This window comes from Lagenorhynchus albirostris, chromosome 5 (genome assembly GCF_949774975.1).
Source record: "Lagenorhynchus albirostris chromosome 5, mLagAlb1.1, whole genome shotgun sequence".
In the NCBI taxonomy this organism is placed as follows: Eukaryota; Metazoa; Chordata; class Mammalia; order Artiodactyla; family Delphinidae; genus Lagenorhynchus; species Lagenorhynchus albirostris.
Window position 1 is genome coordinate 140,090,147 of NC_083099.1, and position 19,785 is coordinate 140,109,931.

The following is a 19,785-nucleotide window of genomic DNA, read 5'->3' on the forward strand; positions in this document are numbered from 1 at the left end:
AACACACCATTGTAAAACAATTATACTCCAATAAAGATGTTAAAAAAAAAAAAACCAAAAAACAAAACAGAGAGACAGAGTGCTGCAACATAATTCCATTATCTCTTTGCCATGCTTGGAGCTTTTTATATATGGTTTTCCCCTCTCCAAGTGGAGGCTTCCGGAATGGCCCACGCCTGACCATGGAAGCAAGGTGGCTTGAGGATCTTAGCTACAAATCAGATGCAGCTTTCATGCCAGCTTGGAGGAAGCCCACCCAGGGACATGCTTGAACAAGGAATCGATGATGCTGTCTGACCCCGCGGGACTGTCATGAGGTTGGAGCCATAAAACTGATTCAAAAACACTTGGAAAGCATATATTTTTTAAAGACCATATAAGTGCTAAGCTATAACCTCAATGTGAAAAATTCCCGAGTCGGATTCCAAACGTCTTTACTGAGTGGGGTTGCTGGCTCTGAGGGGCCCGTTTCGTCCTGAGACTTTTCCTGCACTTAAGCCTTCCGTCCTCACCCTTTTCTCCTTGTGTGTGTGATGTCAGGGGACACAGAGGGCAGGTGTGTTATGCTTGTCCAATTAAGGGAACAGTTTTGGGCTTGGGAAGTACAAAGCTCTAACCATAGTAAGAACCAGGTGGGCGGGTATGAGACAGGTTGGTGGCGTGAGCTTCCTTCATTTTTCACAGCCCCGTCCCTGGAAGGCAACCTTCAACTAAATTACAGCTGGGTTTTGTTTTCCAGCAAATTAAATGGTTCTGGATTTCGGAGGGATTTGAAAATAAAATTTGGAGCAATATTGCTTGTGAAGAAGGCAGAGACATTAGACTGAGCTGGTCAGTGCATCTGGGTGGGTGGGGCCTGTGTATGTTTTGTTTTAAGTGGAGATAGTGCTAGAATTTTCACCTCCCCAGGGGGCAGCTGATTCAATGGCCCATGTAGCTTTTTTCTTTTGTTCATTTTATTTATTTATTTTTGAAGCACAGTTGATTTACAGTGCTGTGTTAGTTTCAGGTGTACAGCAAAGTGAGTCATTTATACAGACATATATATATATATATATATATTCTTTTTCAGATTCTTTTCCCTTATAGGTTATTACAAAATATAGAGTTCCCTGTGCTCTACGGAAGGTCCTTGTTGTTTATCTGTTTTATATATAGTATAGCTTTTCTGCTGTCTTCTAATTTCTAATTCACTTCTTGAGCTGTGACAGCTGATTTAGGACAAAGCCTTCCCCTCTCTTCCAAAAGTATAAAACCTCAGACTTCTACCATGTTCTGAAGCTATTTTTGTTTTACCTGAGTGGGGAAAACATCCCTGGCTGCTTCTTTATTACCAAGAAAGAAAGACACTAGCTTCTGAAGCCTGGAACAGCCCCCTTTTGGAGAAGCCCACGGAGTAGTGAGTGGGGCTGAGTCAATGTCTGCACTCCGTCACAACAAGTCAACGTACAGGGACCAAGCTTTGGCTTTTTCTTAGGAGGAGTGTCCAGGCAAGAGTTTATGAAGCTAGTTAAACGTGTGAAAATAAATCGGGACACCCAGACAGAGTGAATTACGGAGAGAGAGCTGTCTGCAGGGTCCTGGAGCCCTGTTCTAGCATCTTACAGATCTTTGGGGCTTTCAGAGATGGCCCAGGCAGGTTGAGTTGACTGTGGCTGTATGTTGACCCCCACGTCCTTTTATTCAAGCTCAGACTTGGGGAGAGTCTGCCGATTGGGTGAGAGGCACACACGATGTAAGGGGGTCACTAGGTCCTTCCAGCTTCCTTCCACCTTCCTTCTCTGGTCATTGTCTACCCTCCTCCTGCATCTTCTCTTTCTAGAAAGAAAATAAATCAGTGATTGATACCAAACACACAAATGCATCCACAGCAGAAACAGAGGCCCAGGGAACTTCAAGTGAAAGTAACAACAACTAACAGGCAGAGGCTGCATAGTTTATGAAAAAAAATGAACATGCAGACCAATATTCTGTCTTTGGATTCTCATCACAGCCATGTGAAATACATGCTTAATTTAATCATATTTATTTTAATTCTCCACGAAGAAGAAACTGAGCAGGTGAAGAAGCAGCTGAATGAAATCACTTGTTCAGGGTCCTTCAGCCACATGTGAGAGCTGGGTTTCCTCTTTCCTCAAACTGCTGAGCCCCGTATGCCTCCATTACCTTAACTTACTGCAAGTTGAATACGATGGAAAAGAAGGAGGCATTTGTTTTCCAAGTCTCTTTTACCATTACTTGGCAGTCTGACTTTTTTCTAGGGACCACATCTAGGTAATGTGACTATTTTTATCTCATTGAATTCTCACAACCTGATGAGGTCGGTGTATTGTTACGCCCATTTTATAGAAGCAGAAACTGAGGCTCAGAGAAGTTAAGTGTTGTGAGCAGGGTCACACAGCTGCTAAGTGACAGGGCTGGAGAGCCTGGACAGCCTGATTCCAGGGCTCTCTTTCTTTTCTTTTTTTTAAAGTCAGGTTTATTAAGGTATATTTTATATATAGTAAAATTACCCTTTTTAAAGTTGTACAGTGGATGAGTTTTGACATGTTTACAGTCTTACACTTGCAATATAGACTATCAGACTATATAGACTATCAGACTTCCAAAAGTTCTTTTGTTTCCCTTTGGAGTCAGTCCTCTGGCTCTACTCTTAGCCCCAGAACCCAGGTTCTTCAGTATCACACCTTAAATAAAAGTAAGCCCAACTGGTTATGCAAGGTGTTTACAGTGTCTAGAGAATAGCACGATCACATAGTTGAAAATAATTTAAATCGTATATTGCAACAATTTCCAAATGGTGCTTTACAGTTGAGAGCGATGTATTAGAAATGTAAAAAAAAAATGACCAGGGAGGGGTGACGATCCGGGTCCTTGTCAATCACTCCAGGGTCTCACAGAGCAGACAGGGTATGCTGTAAAGTAGGGGGTACTCAGCTTCCGCACAGCAGCCTCAGCGCAGTCTCCGTTTGGGTGTCTGTCCTGGCCCTTAAACTGACGCTCAGCATCGCTACCTGATCCCACTCGTGGGGCCTGGCTCTGGCCAGGCTCCTGTGATCACGCAGAAACCAGCGAGGAGCTTCCAGCCAGCAGGGCCCCTCTGCCGTCGCTCTGCCCTGCATCACTGTCTGCACCCATGTGGCTGCAGGCAAGGACGTCCGTGATGCAGTTGGGAAAGCCTGGCTCTGGGCTGATTCTGGGTCATGCCGTGTGGTTTAAAGAGAACACTTACCTTCTTTCGAGCCCGAGACAGCATGCTGCCTCCGTGCACTTTGGGGTTCAGGAGGGAATTCAGCCCCCTCCCACAGAATGGCACACCCATGGAGAGCAGGCGCCCAAAGTGATGCGGAAGGAGGACGCCCCTGTGCTCTCTGGGACCAGGGTCCAGGGCACGCGGGGCAAGACCAGTGCAGAGCTTTCTTCTATACGCATCTAGAGTTCAGCCCAAGTGGAGGACTCTGTTCTCTGACGTGCTGCTTATTTGCATTATTCGTTTGCCAGGACTGCTGTAACAAATCCCACAGACCAGCTGCCTTAAACCGTACAAGTATATTCTCTCTTGGTCCTGGAGGCCACGAGTCCGAGGTCAAGGTATCAGCAGGGCTGGTTTTTGCGGAGGGCTGTGAAGGAGAATCTGCTCTGGGTTTCTGTCCTTGGCTTGTAGATGACATCTTCTCCCTTTGTCTCATCATACTGTCCTCCCTCTATGCATGTCTGTGTCCAAATTTCCCCTTTTTATAAGGACACCAGCCTATTGGATTAAGGCCTGTCTTAATGACCTCACTTTAACTTGATCACCTCTGTAAGGACCTGATCTCCCAATCAGGCCACTTTCTGAGGTCCTGGGGGTTAGGGCTCTAATTTTGGGGACACACAATTCAACAAATAACACTGCAAATGTGGTGGTGCCTTCCACCCAATTTCAAAGACCATTTGGAACCTTCCATGCCTTTCATTTTCAAGGAGAATTGACAGCAACACATGTCATCATGACTCTTTGTTGAGCTAAGTTGAATAAATGAAGCAAAGTGATTTTATTGGCATATTTGAGGTACGTGGATTTGAAAATTTAGAGGTATTTACTGTAAATGAATTTAATAGGACATGAACTCATCCCACGATGAACTCATAGGACTCATCATCGCATCTATGAAATTAGAGGATCCCATACAGAAGCCGTTACATAGCAACTATTCTTTAAATTGCAACCTTTACCTGTTGTGAAATTGTATGTGTGGTATATGCCATTTTTATAAAACGGAGGCTATATTTATGTATGTCCACACAGAAAAAAATGGGAAGCAAATACTCTGGAATATTTCAAGTAAGATTACCTAGATTAACTCTGAATAGTTGGATTATAAGTAGTTTTTTGGTTTCCTCCTTGTGTGTTTATTTTCCAAAATTTTCTTTTCTTGGAAAAGAAGATGGGCACAGAGGAGATTTTTAAGGGTAGAAAATACTAATTTAAAATATATGGCTATAGGATAAAGTATAAAGCAAATTTCAATAAGGCAAACCACCAATCCCTAAAAATGAGGGATCTTTTTACCATAAAGGTCAGGATGAAAATGCTAGAAGCTGAATACAGTATTTAAGGCGGAATTATTTGTCTTTCAGAGGTGAAAGCAGGGGGCGGAAGAATTAGGAGGAATAATGAAGGTTAATGCGTTTGTCATGCAAGATCCTGTCATTTTCTTTTTAACCAACTTTTTGGCTTTCTTTGAAACCCTGCAGCTGAAGTTCTCTTCTGAAATTGGTTTCTACACCTTTAGGGATTAAATTAGTGGATTTTTTGAATACTCAGTTTTTGGAATGTTACCAGGAGAAATATAGATGATTTTAAAATACTGGTGGCAAGAAATTAAATCAATTCTGTCCTTATCACAAAATGCTGGCAGAAAAGACTCTTCTGCTCTTCAGACAGATTCAGGGCCTTTGATTTGGAAGGGGCCTTTCATGGTGTGCCTTTGAAGTCACTGAGAAGCCACTGGTTTAATGACTGTGGTGGCTCTGAGCACCGTCAGCTACCTGCTGGCTGACCCAGCTGTTTATCTTATTTCACTGCACGATCGCTGTGATTTCCCATCTCTGTCCATTTAAAATCTGATATTTCATCTAAGACACTCATGATCTTTCGTCAATAAAACATTATATATAATGCCGTAGAAACACGCCTTAATATAATACCATAGGAACATGCCTTTTTTGTTTCTTTATAAACACAGTGATCAAAAAACACCTCAGAAGGGTGGGCTGAGATCTTTGGGGCTGGTTCTGCATCTTGTCATCTCTCCTGTGAAGGATATTGACCCTGGTAAGAATATGCAGTATCTGAGCCGTCACGGTCCCTGTGTCCCTTCTACGCCAGACACGGAGATAGGTGTTTTTCCTCTTATTTATGACCCATCAGAGGCTCTGCTTGTCACGATGCTGCCATTTCAGGGGCTCCAGGATCCCTGAACCCATTAGCAGTCTGAATATCAGGATGCAACAGCACAAAAGGAAAACAGTGCCACACAGAAAAATAGCTTCAGAGGAAATGCATCATCGGGGGATAGACGGTGTGAAGTAGCACTTGCTAAACGAGAGCTTCCAAGCCACCCTGAGGACGGGATGGACTTTTCTTTCCCTCTTTTGCCAAATCTCTGCAACTCCTTGGTAGACAGAGTCCAGCAGAGGCCAGATGTTGGGGACAGAGGGGAAAAGATTAAAAGATGCCTTGAAACATGTATTTTCCTTTCCCTTGATACAGAGATGCCATCCACTTGATATTGCCCAATAAATAGTGCCTCTACTGGAAAACTCCTTCACTGATGGACAGACGGGGAGAGCACACTTGCTGCATGTCAGGTCCCTACCTGTGACGGCAGGAGCCAGAGGTTAGCATCTTTCCTTCTCAGGAGGGAACAGAGACTCGATAAGGGATTTCCCCAGCCATGCCCAGCTGGTAGGGTCGCTGGGACTCATGGCCCTCCACAAGATGTGGAACCTCCCCCTTGCCCTCACCCACCCCAGTGTGAGTTGGGGACCCTTTTCCGTGCCCCTGATCTTGGTCATCTTTGGTCAAGCTCTTACCCACCATATGAGATGGTTGGTTTAGTCTCTGTCCCTCTAAGTTGTGAGCCAAGCAAAGTCAGAGGACGTTCTCTTCTCCTGGGGATCCTCAGGGCCCGGCCCAGTGCCTGCCTCATAGAAGGAAAAGTAAATTGTTAGTCCAGGAGCGCGTCACCCCCGGGTTGCTTCCGGGCCTCTGTTTGACACTAAATCCGTGACCTTCACTGTCCATGGTTTTGTGCATTGGTGAATGTACCTAATTTTGATAATCTGCTTTTGAAAAGAATCTTTCATTTCTTAGCCTGGGAGACACCAGAGTCCTCTAACTGGGGAATTTTCCTAATGCAGCCCCAGTGACAGGCTGACCCCAGGACTCTGAGAAGCCCATTCACTTCCTCCCCTGATGGCTGGATAACGGGGCTGAGAAGAAATGCCTCTGTGAGCCAAAGGCTTCTGTGGGTCCCTCTGTCCATTGTCCCCTGTGGACCTGGCTCCATGAGGGTTGTCGTCTTTTCTCCAGTGTTGTCAAAGCAAATGCATGCCTAGGGAGAGCTCGTTCCAGAATTTTGTGGCACAATGGGCGTGTTGCTTGGGAAGATGGAGGAAGAAGGGGTGGAGACTTGGGGGGACCCTGGGGACCCTGGGGATGAACGGGGACCCTTACTGCTTCAGAAGGCACTTCGTTCCCCAACTCTAAGGGGCCTTTGGAACTGGTCACCCTCTAGTCACATTGCACCAAATTAAGCATCCAGCCAAGTTCTAGAGTGAAGACAGGTTTATCCACTTAATAGGTATAGATTCAGAAAATATTCTTGGACTGTCCGTTGTGCCCCAAATTTCACCTGCTGGAATTCATTTCATAGTTCATTCTTTCCAACCTTCTAGAATGAAAAATAAATATCTTTTCATGGGAACTTGTGTCTTATCCTAAAGATGAAAACAATATATACTGGCTGAATGATTTCCCAAGTAGACATAATCTGTCCAGGGTTCTGAGTTTGCATTAATGAGGAAGCAGGTTTTTGTGATTCCGTGTCCTGTGCGACATATGATTGGCATACCCGGGTATCAATGGCAAAGTATGAAAGATGAGACCCTCCATGGCAGTATTCTAGAAATCGTATAATAAAAACCCACAAGGCTTCCCTGGTGGCGCAGTGGTTGAGAGTTTGCCTGCCGATGCAGGGGACGCGGGTTCTTGCCCCGGTCTGGGAAGATCCCACATGCCGCAGAGCGGCTGGGCCTGTGAACCATGGCCGCTGGGCCTGCGCGTCTGGAGCTTGTGCTCTGCAACGGGAGAGGCCACAACAGTGAGAGGCCCGCGTACCACAAAAAAAACCCAAAACAACAAAACCCACAGAATGACAGCACAGATTCATGACCCACAGTCATAGCCCGTGAGAAAGCTGCAGATGAAAAGTTTCTAAGGCCGTATTAGAATAATTTTCTAAATCCTTGAAATGACTTGACTTCTTGAATCTTTTACTTGCTTTGGGGAAACATGTGGCCAGTCCATGGTAGCGCTGCACAGGAGCCTGAGGGAATTTCAGTGGTACGAGCTACCCGTCTTTGTGTACAATGTTGCTATTTTGTTTATGACTTTTTGCAGTACTTTTGACTTTCTAAAATATTGCATTAAGATATTATTTGCCTTTTTTCAGCTTTATTGAAGTATAATGGACAAATGAAATTGTAACATACTGAAAGTGTACAACCGGATAATTTGACATATATGTATGTTATGAAAGGATTCCCACCATTGAGTTAATTTCCACATCCATCACCTCACATATTTACCTTTCTGGTTTTTTTTGGTGAGAGCTCTTAAGTTTCACACTCTTGGCAAATTTCAATTTTATAACAGAGTGCTATCAACGACAGTCAGCGTGTTATGCATTGGACACTCAGACCTTCCTCATAACTCGGTTTGTACCCTTTTACCCACGTCTCCTGTTTCCTCCGCCCAGCCCCTGGCAGCCACCATCCTTCTCTCAGCTCCTATGACCCCCAACCCCAGATTGCACATATAAGTGATCCCAGACAGCGTTTGTCCTGATTAATGGGTTTCTTGGGGCCCTCTTAAATTCTGTGCCCAAGGCGAATGCCTCTCTCTCCTAACCCACTGGTGATACTCCAAGAACTCAGGTTTTGTGAAAGATTTCACAAGGAAGAGTAGAGGACTGAGAGGTGACAGCACATGGAGGCTTGGGATGGACACGCAGCAGGCTTGTGTTTGAGACTGTCTGTGATGGGCAGGACGCCAGCATGCTTCCTATTCAAGCCGGCATCGTTGAGACAAGTATTCCTGATATGTTCACGGCCTCTACGTGTAGCACCAAAGGGGTCAGACACAGTGTAATGTCCACTCTGAGCTCAAAGTATAGGAGGAAATAGATCTGAAGCCGCCTACGTGCCGGAAAATAGGCGTGGCCTCTTCCACTAGTGAAGTATCTAATATGAAAGGACCGTCCGTGACTTTGCAACTTGGTGGAAAAGAGCCGCCCAGCCAAATTGATATGTGAGTGAGGCACCTCTTTCGTGTCACTTGAGGCCCCTGTGGGTGGCCGGCTGGCGTGGGCTCCGCAGACTTCAGGCAGGTCTGAAGTGACAACGTGTCACCTCCTGCCCACACCGTGCGTCCCCACCTCCTTCCCCAGGGCGTCCTCCTTTTTCCCGAGCAGATGCCAGGTTGGAGACGCGGCCCAGACTAGAAGCATCAGGAATTAAGTTCCGTGGCGCATGTCTTGGGTCAGTGCAAGATGGGAGCTGGTGGATCCCGGGACACAGTTCAAGCATTGCCGGAGGGCGCAGGCTCGGGGTCTGGGTGCGCCTGGCGGTGCCCGAGGGATGACGAGTCCTCGCGTGGGCTGTCTGGGCCCCACGCCCCCACTCCCGCCTCATTACTGGCACCTCCCTCCCCAGCTGAGTTGTAGCACAAACGGCTCTTGCCTCAGGCTCTGCTTTCTGAGAAACCAGACTGGCCAAACTAAGACATGTTCCTTGTTATTTTCCTGTAGCCTTTGGTGCAAGGGGGCTGTCAGGAAAAATGACTTCAAAAGTCATACTTGTCATGATTTAAAGGCATGATTTAAAATCATACTTTTTTTTTTTTTTTTCCGGTACGCGGGCCTCTCACTGTTGTGGCCTCTCCCGTTGCGGAGCACAGGCTCCGGACGCGCAGGCTCAGCGGCCATGGCTCACGGGCCCAGCCGCTCCGCGGCATGTGGGATCTTCCCGGACCGGGGCACGAACCCGTGTCCCCTGCATCGGCAGGCGGACTCTCAACCACTGCGCCACCAGGGAAGCCCTGGGCTCCTTTTAATTGGGGTTTTTATTAGACTCTGTAATGCTATCCTTGTATTAGTTAACATCACCGAGGAAGGAAACCTCCCTCCCGAGACCCGTGGGAGTTGCCAGGTGAGGGTTTAAGGGCTGAGGACCCAGAGAAGACCTCTCCCGGCCGTTGTTCTGCCTTAATCCCTCACATCACCTCACAACCGCTCTGCAGACACCCCAGCATCATGCAAGCCTCCAGCTTGTGCTGCAGAAGAAGACGACTCTGATGCTGTGTGTAATGTTAACTTCTTGGGCCGTGTCCTTAGATGGGGACCTAGCATTTCCTGATGGTGAAATGGGCGCGAGATAGAAGGAGGGGGTTTTAATCGTGATGCATTTTCTCTTAAGTTATTTTTCTCTGTGGTGCTGTCTTCTTTCCCTCCATGTGGAAATCTCCCCACCTGCTGGGGTGGGGCCTCAGGAGGATATTGGGGGAGGCACAGGCTCAGTGGTTCCCAGGGCAACTCTGGAGCCAGTGCTTCTGGGTTGGAGCTCAGGCTTTGCCACCTCCCTGCTGTGTGACCTTGAGCAAGTCCTCTGTGCCGGGGGATACAATGTGTAGGGTGATGCTGATGAGGACAGTGGTGCTACCTACCTGGTTAGGGATGCCATCAGAATTCACTGATGCCCAGGACCACTTGGGGCATGTCTGGCTTTAGCACCTCGACATCCAGCCTGACTCAGACCCTCTCCAGGTACAGATTCAAGGGAATTTCAGCCACCTCACCTGGTGATAAAAAAAAATCACGTGTGTTGACTGCTGTAGACCCCAGGAACAGGAGAGCTATTGGATGTTCCCCCACTGCTCTCAGCCTTGCCTTAAAAATGTCTCCAGGTCTCAAAGAATTCTGAAATGAGGTGCTTTCAAAGACTACTTTTTTTTTGTCAGGATCATTTTCTGATCCGAGACACCATCTCCTTATGACATCTATCAGCTTCATTTTACCTTCATCATATAAGACCTGACCCAAAACCCCTATCTTAGAAATCCTTAAAAATGAACCCCTCTTCTCCCCTGTGCACACTTCATCTTGGTGTTCTTTAGGTTTCTAAAACGTGATCTTTTATGGAACGACGTATTCACAACATTTGAAAAATGTCAGTGTTTAAGGTATTTAAAGACAGTGGGGCTGGGTGTGCACCTATTTTGTACTTCTATGCCGTTGAATTTGACATTATTCAACTCTAAAACCCTGTCCTTTTATTCGTGGAATTCACTTTGTTTTCTGAGTCGTCTATGAATTATGTGAGGAAGGCTGGAGGGGTTAAACCCTGGAGCGGTTCAGCCCCCAGGGGTGGCTGCTGTGCCTCTAGCTTGATCTTTCACGATGGTGATCAGATTTCCATAGAGCAGCGAACTTACCAGCTTTGTGTTTAAAAAGAGGAGACAGAATAAGTACAGGCAAGAAGAAAGTGGCATTTTTACTTGCAAATCGACTGTATTTAAGAAAGGTGTAATTTGGTTTAAATCAAGATGATGTGTATTACAGGTTGAGATTTTAGATAATGATGCCATGACGTGGGGAGCTCAATGGAGTTTATTGACGATCAGTTGATGCTTGGCCAGATGCAGCCTTCTTCCTCCGCGGGAACATGGGCAGGTCTGGATTCTGAAAATTCAAGAACTTTCAAGTGAAATATGAAGAAAGAACCCACACTTATCTAGCCTTTCCTTCCACTTCCTGCCAGAGAAACGTGGTTTTTCTTCTCAGGACGAGGCAGAGCACCCCCGTGACCCCGTGAACTCCCCCGTGGGTGGGAGTTTGAGCTTCTTGTTGACTGAGATGGGGTGTGTGTGTGGCGCACGCGCGTGTGTGCATGTGTGCACACGCGTGCGCGGCATCTGTGTGGTGGGGTTGGAAATAAACGGGAGGCTTGGCTTTCTCGAGTTATCAAATGTACCAGGTAATAAGCGTACACAGGGATGGTTAATTTTGTTCACATAAGTCTATATCATTCATTCACCCTGTTTATTTACACTAATCAGAACTTGAAAGCAAGATTTTCCCAGATGATCCGGCTTCTGTTAATCAAGTGTTGGCCAAGGACCTGGGAATTTCTCATGACAACCCTGAGCAATATTGGGAACTGATGATTTTTTTTTTAATATTGTTTTTAGGGTGAAGTCTTGGACCCAAATATAAATTTTAAGGGCACACTTATCCCTGGTGGAAGTCATCTATACTGATTTTCTGCTTGGTCAGCGCCTTGCCTCTCTTTCCATGATCCCATCAGGTAGTTACATAACGATGACAATTCCTGAAAGACACTGACCTTGGCAAGGAAGTCCAGTCTCCAGTGGTAACTTCCATCCAATTAGCTACATGACCTTGGACAAATCAGGCTCCCTGCCTGGCCTCATTTTCTTCACCTGAAATTTAGAGACTTTACAATCACTTTATTTTTTTTCAACTCGAAGCATATTTTCTGATAATGACCAGAAAATTGGATTAATGAAATACTTCTCTCTCTAAGGACTAGAACAATTCCAAACATCATGTTAATTAAAGACAGTCGCTGGGTAAGCCTCAAGGAAACATGCTTATACGTTTGCATATACAATACAGTGCACATAGCTCCCCAGACCACATATCCAGAGAATCATGCCCAAAGATTCAAGACTAACCATAATATATTCATACTTTTGGTCGACCTGGTAAAATGAAAACACACAGCTGTTATCAACTGTTATAAACACGGACAGAAAAATAACTCAACGATAGGAGAAACTCTATTGACATAAGATTTTTTAGTTGATTCCAATTTATTTGAAGATGAGGCATTGAACATAGTGAATGGAACAAAACTATAGCAGTGTAATGGTTGACAAAAGGGACAGCTCTGATCTCGCGGCTGGCACGAACTCTTGGCTGTTTCCCTCATATTTTTGATGCTGTTCTGATCCATCAACAGTCTCCTCTCTGGTTTCCTTGTGACTAGTGACTAGTGACTGCATGCATAGAGCAGTGGATCTGGTCCAGTGGGGTGGTGGTCTGTGACGTTCCGGTACATCCTTTCACGGGCTGATCTTTTCCTGGTCTCACGAGCATCATGATTTAACCATCTGAGCTAAAGTAACATAGAACTTGATATAATGCAAGAGGTATTTGAAGCAATAAGAGAGACGAAAATAATCCTGAAAGTGTCTGATAACAATTTCTTTCTTTTTTTTTATAATGCCTTTAGCGACAAGGAGCTGGGGCAACCAATGGAAAAGACAAGACATCTGGTGAAAATGGTAAGACCCCATGAATAGTCCAACTACTTATTTTTTTCCCGTCTGTAGCCTTGGGCATATGGCAGGTGCGGATCATAACTTCCATCCTGATCGGCTACTATATACGTCTGCACTTTGGTTTGGAGTGGATTTTAGCAACTCAAAGTAAGCACCGTGGTCTGGTTTTACAAAGAAAACTGAGCTAAATGCAGTGATGAGAACACTTTCCCTCCCAAAGGAGGACTCCCATTTTGGGCAACATGATTACAATGCAAATATTGTTCTCTGTTTTCTTCATTAGGGTTGGTGAGAATCGTCCGAGTTGTTGTGAGGATAAAATGAGATCAAATGAGAGAAGCGCTTTGAAAACTGTGAAGGGCTCAACTTCACAGGAAAGGAGGGTTAAAACTCGCTTCTCTCTCCCTCGTACACAGAGCGCGGTGCTGGACCGGGGGAGGTCCTGGCTCAGTGTCACCGCAGGGATTCACCAGCAGATAACAATAACTAGCAGAGACCAGAGCATTTGCCTCCTTGATTCCAGTCTCCACCTCAGCCTTAAATTGTAGGAATGATCATTAAATTTTATGGATGGGGAAACAGACTGGGAGCAGAAGAGCTGGGATATGGCCAGGAATGGGAAGAGTGTGGACTTGGAAAGAGACAGAGCTGGGAGGAAGCCCAGCTCCCCAGCTTTAGCGGTTGTGATAGAGGGTGACTGGTCATAATGAAAAATCGCCAAGTAAGTGCCGAGGGTTAGTTATGGTTCTGGTGGGGTTAGGTTCTGGGTGTTCCTACTTTCTCTTAGTTACAAAATGAACACACTTTTTACGGAAAACTACTCCTGCTTCCTGCTGGATGGAATTTAGGCTGGTGTCCGTCCAATTGTGGATAATGCCAATCTCAAAAACCAGCTGTAAAAATTCCTTAGAGCCTGAAAACAACTTAGGGTCCTCAGTCATGAGTCTGAGTGCGGCCTGAACAAGACTAAGGTACTAGAATCTTTCTCTGTGGTGCGCTCATCTGGGGCCTTGCTGACTCAGCTGCCTGTTTGGCACCATCGTACTGGACAGGGTCTGTGTGGTGGTGACCGCTGGGATGAAATGGTCACTATATTAATAAGCAGAGGGATTGGTGCCCAAGAATGTCCTGATCAGACCTGGGGGATTGAGGAGGGTGGGGGAGGAAATAAATTCTTTCATAAGCCTTTCACGATGCCCACGGCGTTTCTCATCTTCTCTGTGTGGGCTGTGGTGGGGGTGGGTGATTAACAAGGAGGTCAGGAAGCAGAGAGGAGCAAAATGAGAGCTGCTCAAACAGAGAAGGAAGGACTGCCACACGGGTGCTTCCCGGTTTGCTGGGTTCACAGATTCATATCCGTCTCATCATTGGAGTTCACAGCCATGGAATCTGCCAACCTTGGAATCATTGAATTTAGAGTCAAAACGCTTCTCAGAGATGCCCTTGGGCAGCAGTTCTCAAACATTTTCCTCTCACAACTTCTTTCCATTCTTAAAAATTCTTAAAGACCCCTAAGAGCTTCCATTTTTGTTGGCTATATCTATTGATGGTTCCCACATTAGAAATTAAAATGGAGAAACTGTTAAAGGGTTTACTTATTCATCCATTAAAAATAAAGTGACAAACCTATGACATGTTAACATAAATAACATTTAAAAAATAAAAAGTGATGATATTTTCCAAGACAGAAAAAAAAATGTAGTGGAAGAGTTTTGTATTTTTGCAAATCGCTTTAATGTCTGGCTTCATGGAAGATGGCTGCTTCTCCATGCAATCTGTTGTAATACCACGTGTTGTGTAGCCTCTAGAAAATTCTATGAGAATTTTCTATGTGCACCTATGAGCAGATGAAAATTTAAAAAGCTACTAATACCTTAGTACTATTAAAAAATAATTTTGATTTTGTGGGTTCCCTCAAAGGAAGGAAGTACTCCCAGGGTACCTCATCTGCACTTTGAGAACTGCTGCTCTAGGCAACTCCCAGGTCATACAGGAGTTATGGAGTCTGAGATCAAGCAGAGAGGCGACCAAGGCAAGACTAGGTCCTTTGTGCTTGATACATCAGCAGCGCTGTTTTCCCCTGGCATCCACGGGTCCTTCAAAGCAAGTCTACATGCTCTGCTTTGCACCAGAGGGAATTACCAGCTGTTGTAGAAGACACTACCTTCTGCTATTCTAAGGCATGAAATTTCCTTCAGATAAAAATTGATCCACTCTAGTGAAAATTGCGTGTGCCTTTTCTGGAGGTATAAAAGTTGATAGAAAGAAAAATATTCAAGGTGCTACGGATAAAACTTTTCTTTATGTAATTCTAGATATTAGAGGATATTCATTTTTGAATAGAAAAAGTTAGAGATTATTTGATAGCTATAAAATAAAGGTGCTGTATACATTCACATTGTTATTAACATGTTCTGTCTTAATTTCAGATAAAACTGCTCATGTGTGATATACGTACATGGTATTTTATTATAATATTAAGTTTGTGCTTTTGCCTCTAAAGATGGACAAAGACAAAAGTCAGTAACAACCCAACAAAGATTGGGGTAAAGATTTCTAGAAATGGTCTAAAATATGTTTTCCTAAAAATCTAAGTTGTGTAATTCCTTATTCTTAAATTCATAATATGAGACGATCATCCTGGAATTTCTGTTTTAACCTAATATCACATTCCATTGAAATTCAAATTATTTTACTCTGTCATCACGGGTATCTAGAGAGATCTTTTATCTAATGTATATTTCCTATTAATACAAATGAAGCTGCCTACACATGTGGAAGGAACAGGGACCCATGAGAGCAGAAATATAAGGCGTAGACTATCAAACTGTTATAAGGTTGGGATAGTAGTCAATTCATTGTAAAATGAACATCCCTCAATTTTGTTAGTTGACTACAAGCCAAAGTGTTCTTATTTCAAATATTATGAATTTATTTGAGATCTGTAACACAAAGCAATGAAGGCTATGGTAGTGAATTATGGATGACTTGAAATTCTAAATTGGATCAGAGAAGACACAAGTCAGCTACATTAAAACCCCAGCGGGATCTAAAGGCTTGGGCTCTGCTGAAATTTTATTATATTGAGTATTATCTCAAAAGAGCCATTGGCTGGGGGTCTGGATTCTTTTAAGATTTATTTTTGTATCGCTGTTGTTGTTGCCGTGGTATTTGACATATATCCACCCCGTACTATCCAGAACAACCCTGAAATTGTCCTTGTTCTCCAGGACACCAACTTCTCGATACACAACCCAGCAAATCCGGATGTTCCTCATCTCACCTGCAGCGTGAAGACATTCTTTTTTCAGAAATATTAGGGTTGTATTATGTTTTAATTTAAAAAATAAATTCATTAGGATCTTGTTGGTTCAGGGATTTTCATTCCTATATGAACAAAGTACCCTCATGATTTGAGTAGTTTAGGCTAAGGACTTAATTTGTTTCTAGATATAATGCCCTACTTGAGTGAAACAACAGTTCAGACCTCCGGTTACAGTTCATCTACTACATTAAATTCAAACATGTTTATAAATACAGACACTACCATCTGAATCTAGATTATTCACCAGTCGTCACCAGTTTGGACACAATCAAAAGATTTTTTTGTAAGACAATAATTTCACTGGGTCTCTTGATTTCTATCTTGATAGTCATCTTTCAGAGAGACTCTAAGAGTTAAATTCCTTTATTGACCTACAAAAATAGGAAAATACTGGAAGTAGAGTGGTTGCTGGGAGACTTCCAATCCAAAGGAAAGATTATAAGTAATAAACTTCTGATGGAGCTTACTTTCAGAGCTTGGAGGCTTACCGAAGCTAAATTGAATTTCTAAAACTGGAATGGATTTCTTTTGACTTAGTGAACTGTGATATATTTGTTTCCAAGAGTCTGTCTTTGGAGGTGAGAGGCATGTGGACATACCTGAGTTTGATAAGAGAATCCCCCCCACACCCAATCCAGGCTGTAGGTAAATGCCCAGAAGGAAGGTATCGTTCTGAAATACCATGGGGCTCACCGCCATTGTAGTTTCTTTGAGATGTGAGTAGCCGGGCAAAAACTCAGCACAACTTGAATAGGTGCTTCTTCTTTGGAAAAGAAGTCATGGCTTGAGAAATTTCTAGTAGGTGTGGGATTATGCTAGGAGCACCTAAGATTTGGTTTGCTTTGATATGATTATACAATTACTAACAATGAATAAGATCAAATGTTGTTGTACTGGGTACTCTCCTCTCCTTGCTTTGAATAAAACTAAAAATCATACACATTTAAGTTTATCTCACCTTTGGATTTGAGGGAACACACACACACACACACACACACACACACACACACACGCACACACAGAGTGATTTTGTTTTTCTGCTATCAAGTAGGTAGAGAGAGATTGATTCAGAAGGACCTGCATTCATAGGCAGAGAGATACACTAGCATTTATCTGAGCCTGACTTTTCAAATAAGAAATAAAATTCAAAGAGTTATTCCCAAAGCACTTTACACACTGCCCACCCCCTTTCCCCCTTGGCTCCAGAGCGCGCAGCAGACGCCCCATTTTTTCCCTGTGGTATTCTTGATGACCTTTCTCTGCCTATGCATCGACTTGGGCAGATTGTCTGGGGGTTCATTTAGTCTATCACCTCTCCTTGGTCTGTGGAAGTGTGTGGGGCAAGGTCTTGTGTGCAAGGATGGAAGATCAGCTTGGAGTAGAAAGGGACTGCTTTGGGGCCGGGAACAGAAGGGGACTTACTGTGTGTTTACTACCGCACCCAAGAGAGAAGTTCAGTTCTGGCAGGAGGTGCTGCCGGGCTGGTCTGGTTCCCTGGGCCCGGGGAGGTTAGGATGGAAGGCAAGGGGGGAAATGTGATTTCCAGAAAGGCCATGGAGGGATCATCTCCTGTAACTGCCTGCGGTGGACACATGACTCGGTTCTGCTTCTAATACCAGATGGGATAAATCAGAGTCTGAGACTGGATGGAGAGAATTTGGATGTGTGTCGGTTCTGCAGGCTGCTCAGGGTTCTGGAAGCCAGGGGGGGCTGTGAAGCTCTCCTCCACCCTGAGGATGTAATATGCCAATTCTGCACGAATCTCAGTACGAGTTTAGGTGGAAACTTACCGCGCTGAGCCTCTAAGCCCCTTCAAACAGGGAAAATGATAACCTTGAATGTTGAGCTGCCACAGGTCTCAGAAATGTGCAGGTTAAACTTTCAGAGACGGCATCTGGCTGTGGGAAAAGCACCCCCCTGAAGTAATCGATCACTAGGGTGTGCAACGATTCCCAGGCCAAGAAGCTCTAAATCGGTTTCCTGTTAGAGCGCTAAAACCCGCGTGAAGTCTCGAATTCACCTGGACTGATGTATTGTGTGTGCTGCCCTGAATCCCGAGTCACACAGAGCTTTCGAGGTGAAAAATCAAACGGTTCTGGTCTCTGTCGGGGGTCGCTTGGCCCTTTCTCCCCTTCTTTTTCTGCATTTGAAGTAACCAGAAAAGAAAATTCGAAACAAGAATGGATGAAATACGAACACGGCTTCCAAATACTATTAGCAGGACGTGCCCTTTGTGCTATTGGCTCTGAACTCTCTAAAGAATCTCTGTTCCAGAAGGAAGATGTGGATACACATGTTTGCTTCTGATATTGATCCAGATGAGGAAGGAATGAAACTGGAATTGCTTATGAAGCCTGGCTTTTAATCAGGGTATCCACACACACCTGGTCAATGGGAGATATCGTTCAACAAGTGAATCGATTCTTTGTGAAGGTTATTTTAGGGATTAGTGCTGACAGGGAATTTATTACTGCCGATCTTAGTTACAAGGGTGATTTCCCCCCTTCAGGCTGAGCGTTTTAATAACGTCAACGTGCCAGTAATACCTTGGATAAACACGATGCTTCTAATTCAGTGTCTTTGGAGTAAACATGCTTGAAGCATCGTTAATAGACACGGAGCCTTTTACCTGCTCTTGGTTATAATTCTCTACGTCTTTAGGCGTTTGCATAGTTTAAAATGCTCTCACACACAACCGATTCCGTGGCCGACTTGGGAGGTGGGTAGGGGAGGTGATGTCAGGCCAAGTTCCTTGAGAAGTCAGGTGATAGGCCCCAAGGTCACATAAATCACAGGAAAGACAGCAGGTCATCTGGACTGCCATCTAAACACACCAGCTTGTCCCCAAGTTTGCTCTCTCCTGAGTTCTCCTTGACGGGGAGTCTTGGGTGTAAACTGGCCACTGGGGTGGGCTGTGGTCTGAGCCCATAGAACTGAAGGAAGTTAACAGACTTACACCTTGGCCAGGCTGGAAACCGTAGTCTCATCAGCACCATCTTTTCATCAGTTTACTTAACTGTTCTCTGGCAAAGAGGTGTGATCACAGGCTAATTACAGGGACAGCCCTGCTGATTTTCAAAACTAAAAAACTGAAGCGATATTCTAATTTGTAGGCTTATCCTTATTTCCTCTTCCCTTCCCTCCTCTCTTCCTGTCTTTTAGAGATTATATGTTACAGCTTTAGACTAACTGAAGATAGAATTTTGTATCATATGGAGAAGGCCCATATGCTTTAGCGTTATAAATTATAACTGTTAGTTATAAATTATGCTGAAAGAATTGCTACTCAAGATCTTTTTAAGCCTATGAAGTAGCTTGTACCAGGAAAATGATGATCCGTCTATCCTTTGCCCCAATCAGGAGATAGGAATACTTCCTATTCTGCTTATCAGTTATTTGTACGGACGTAATGCGTCTCAAGTGCTTGAATATGTTTTGCTCTTTTAAGTAGGTGATACATTCATAATTTTATTTATAGAATTAATTTGCACAGCAAATAGCTTTTCAGAAGAGAGAAACAACTAGAATTTCAGCCTGAGCTACATTTCAGCCTGAGCTAAGATGGTTGAAATGTGTAGGGTTCCTATCAGTGGGTGTATCTGTGATTACAAAGGCATGTAGAAATCCTTTTGAGCAACAGAGTGAGCTGAATTGTCTTCAGAGACTGGACCTCCTCTTAGGCTGGACCTGCTGTCTTATCTGAGTTGTGCAGGAAAAGGAAATCTCCGTGTCGCTGTGATCATCTCCTGGCATCCTTAGAGCACCCACAGAACTCACTCAGACCTGAGGGCAGAAGTCTCCCTGGGTCTCACCAGAAAGTTCTCTGCCAGCG

General features: G+C 44.4%; 1 protein-coding gene across 1 annotated transcript in view; it reads left to right on the forward strand.

The window, feature by feature from the left end:
* Window positions 1–19,785, forward strand: part of PCP4 (Purkinje cell protein 4) — a 56,188-nt gene that overhangs the window by 14,029 nt on the left and 22,374 nt on the right. Inside the window, exon 2 of the mRNA XM_060149461.1 lies at window positions 12,580–12,631. Coding sequence (XP_060005444.1) covers window positions 12,580–12,631 — 52 coding nt within the window. The remainder of the gene's footprint in view (window positions 1–12,579; window positions 12,632–19,785) is intronic.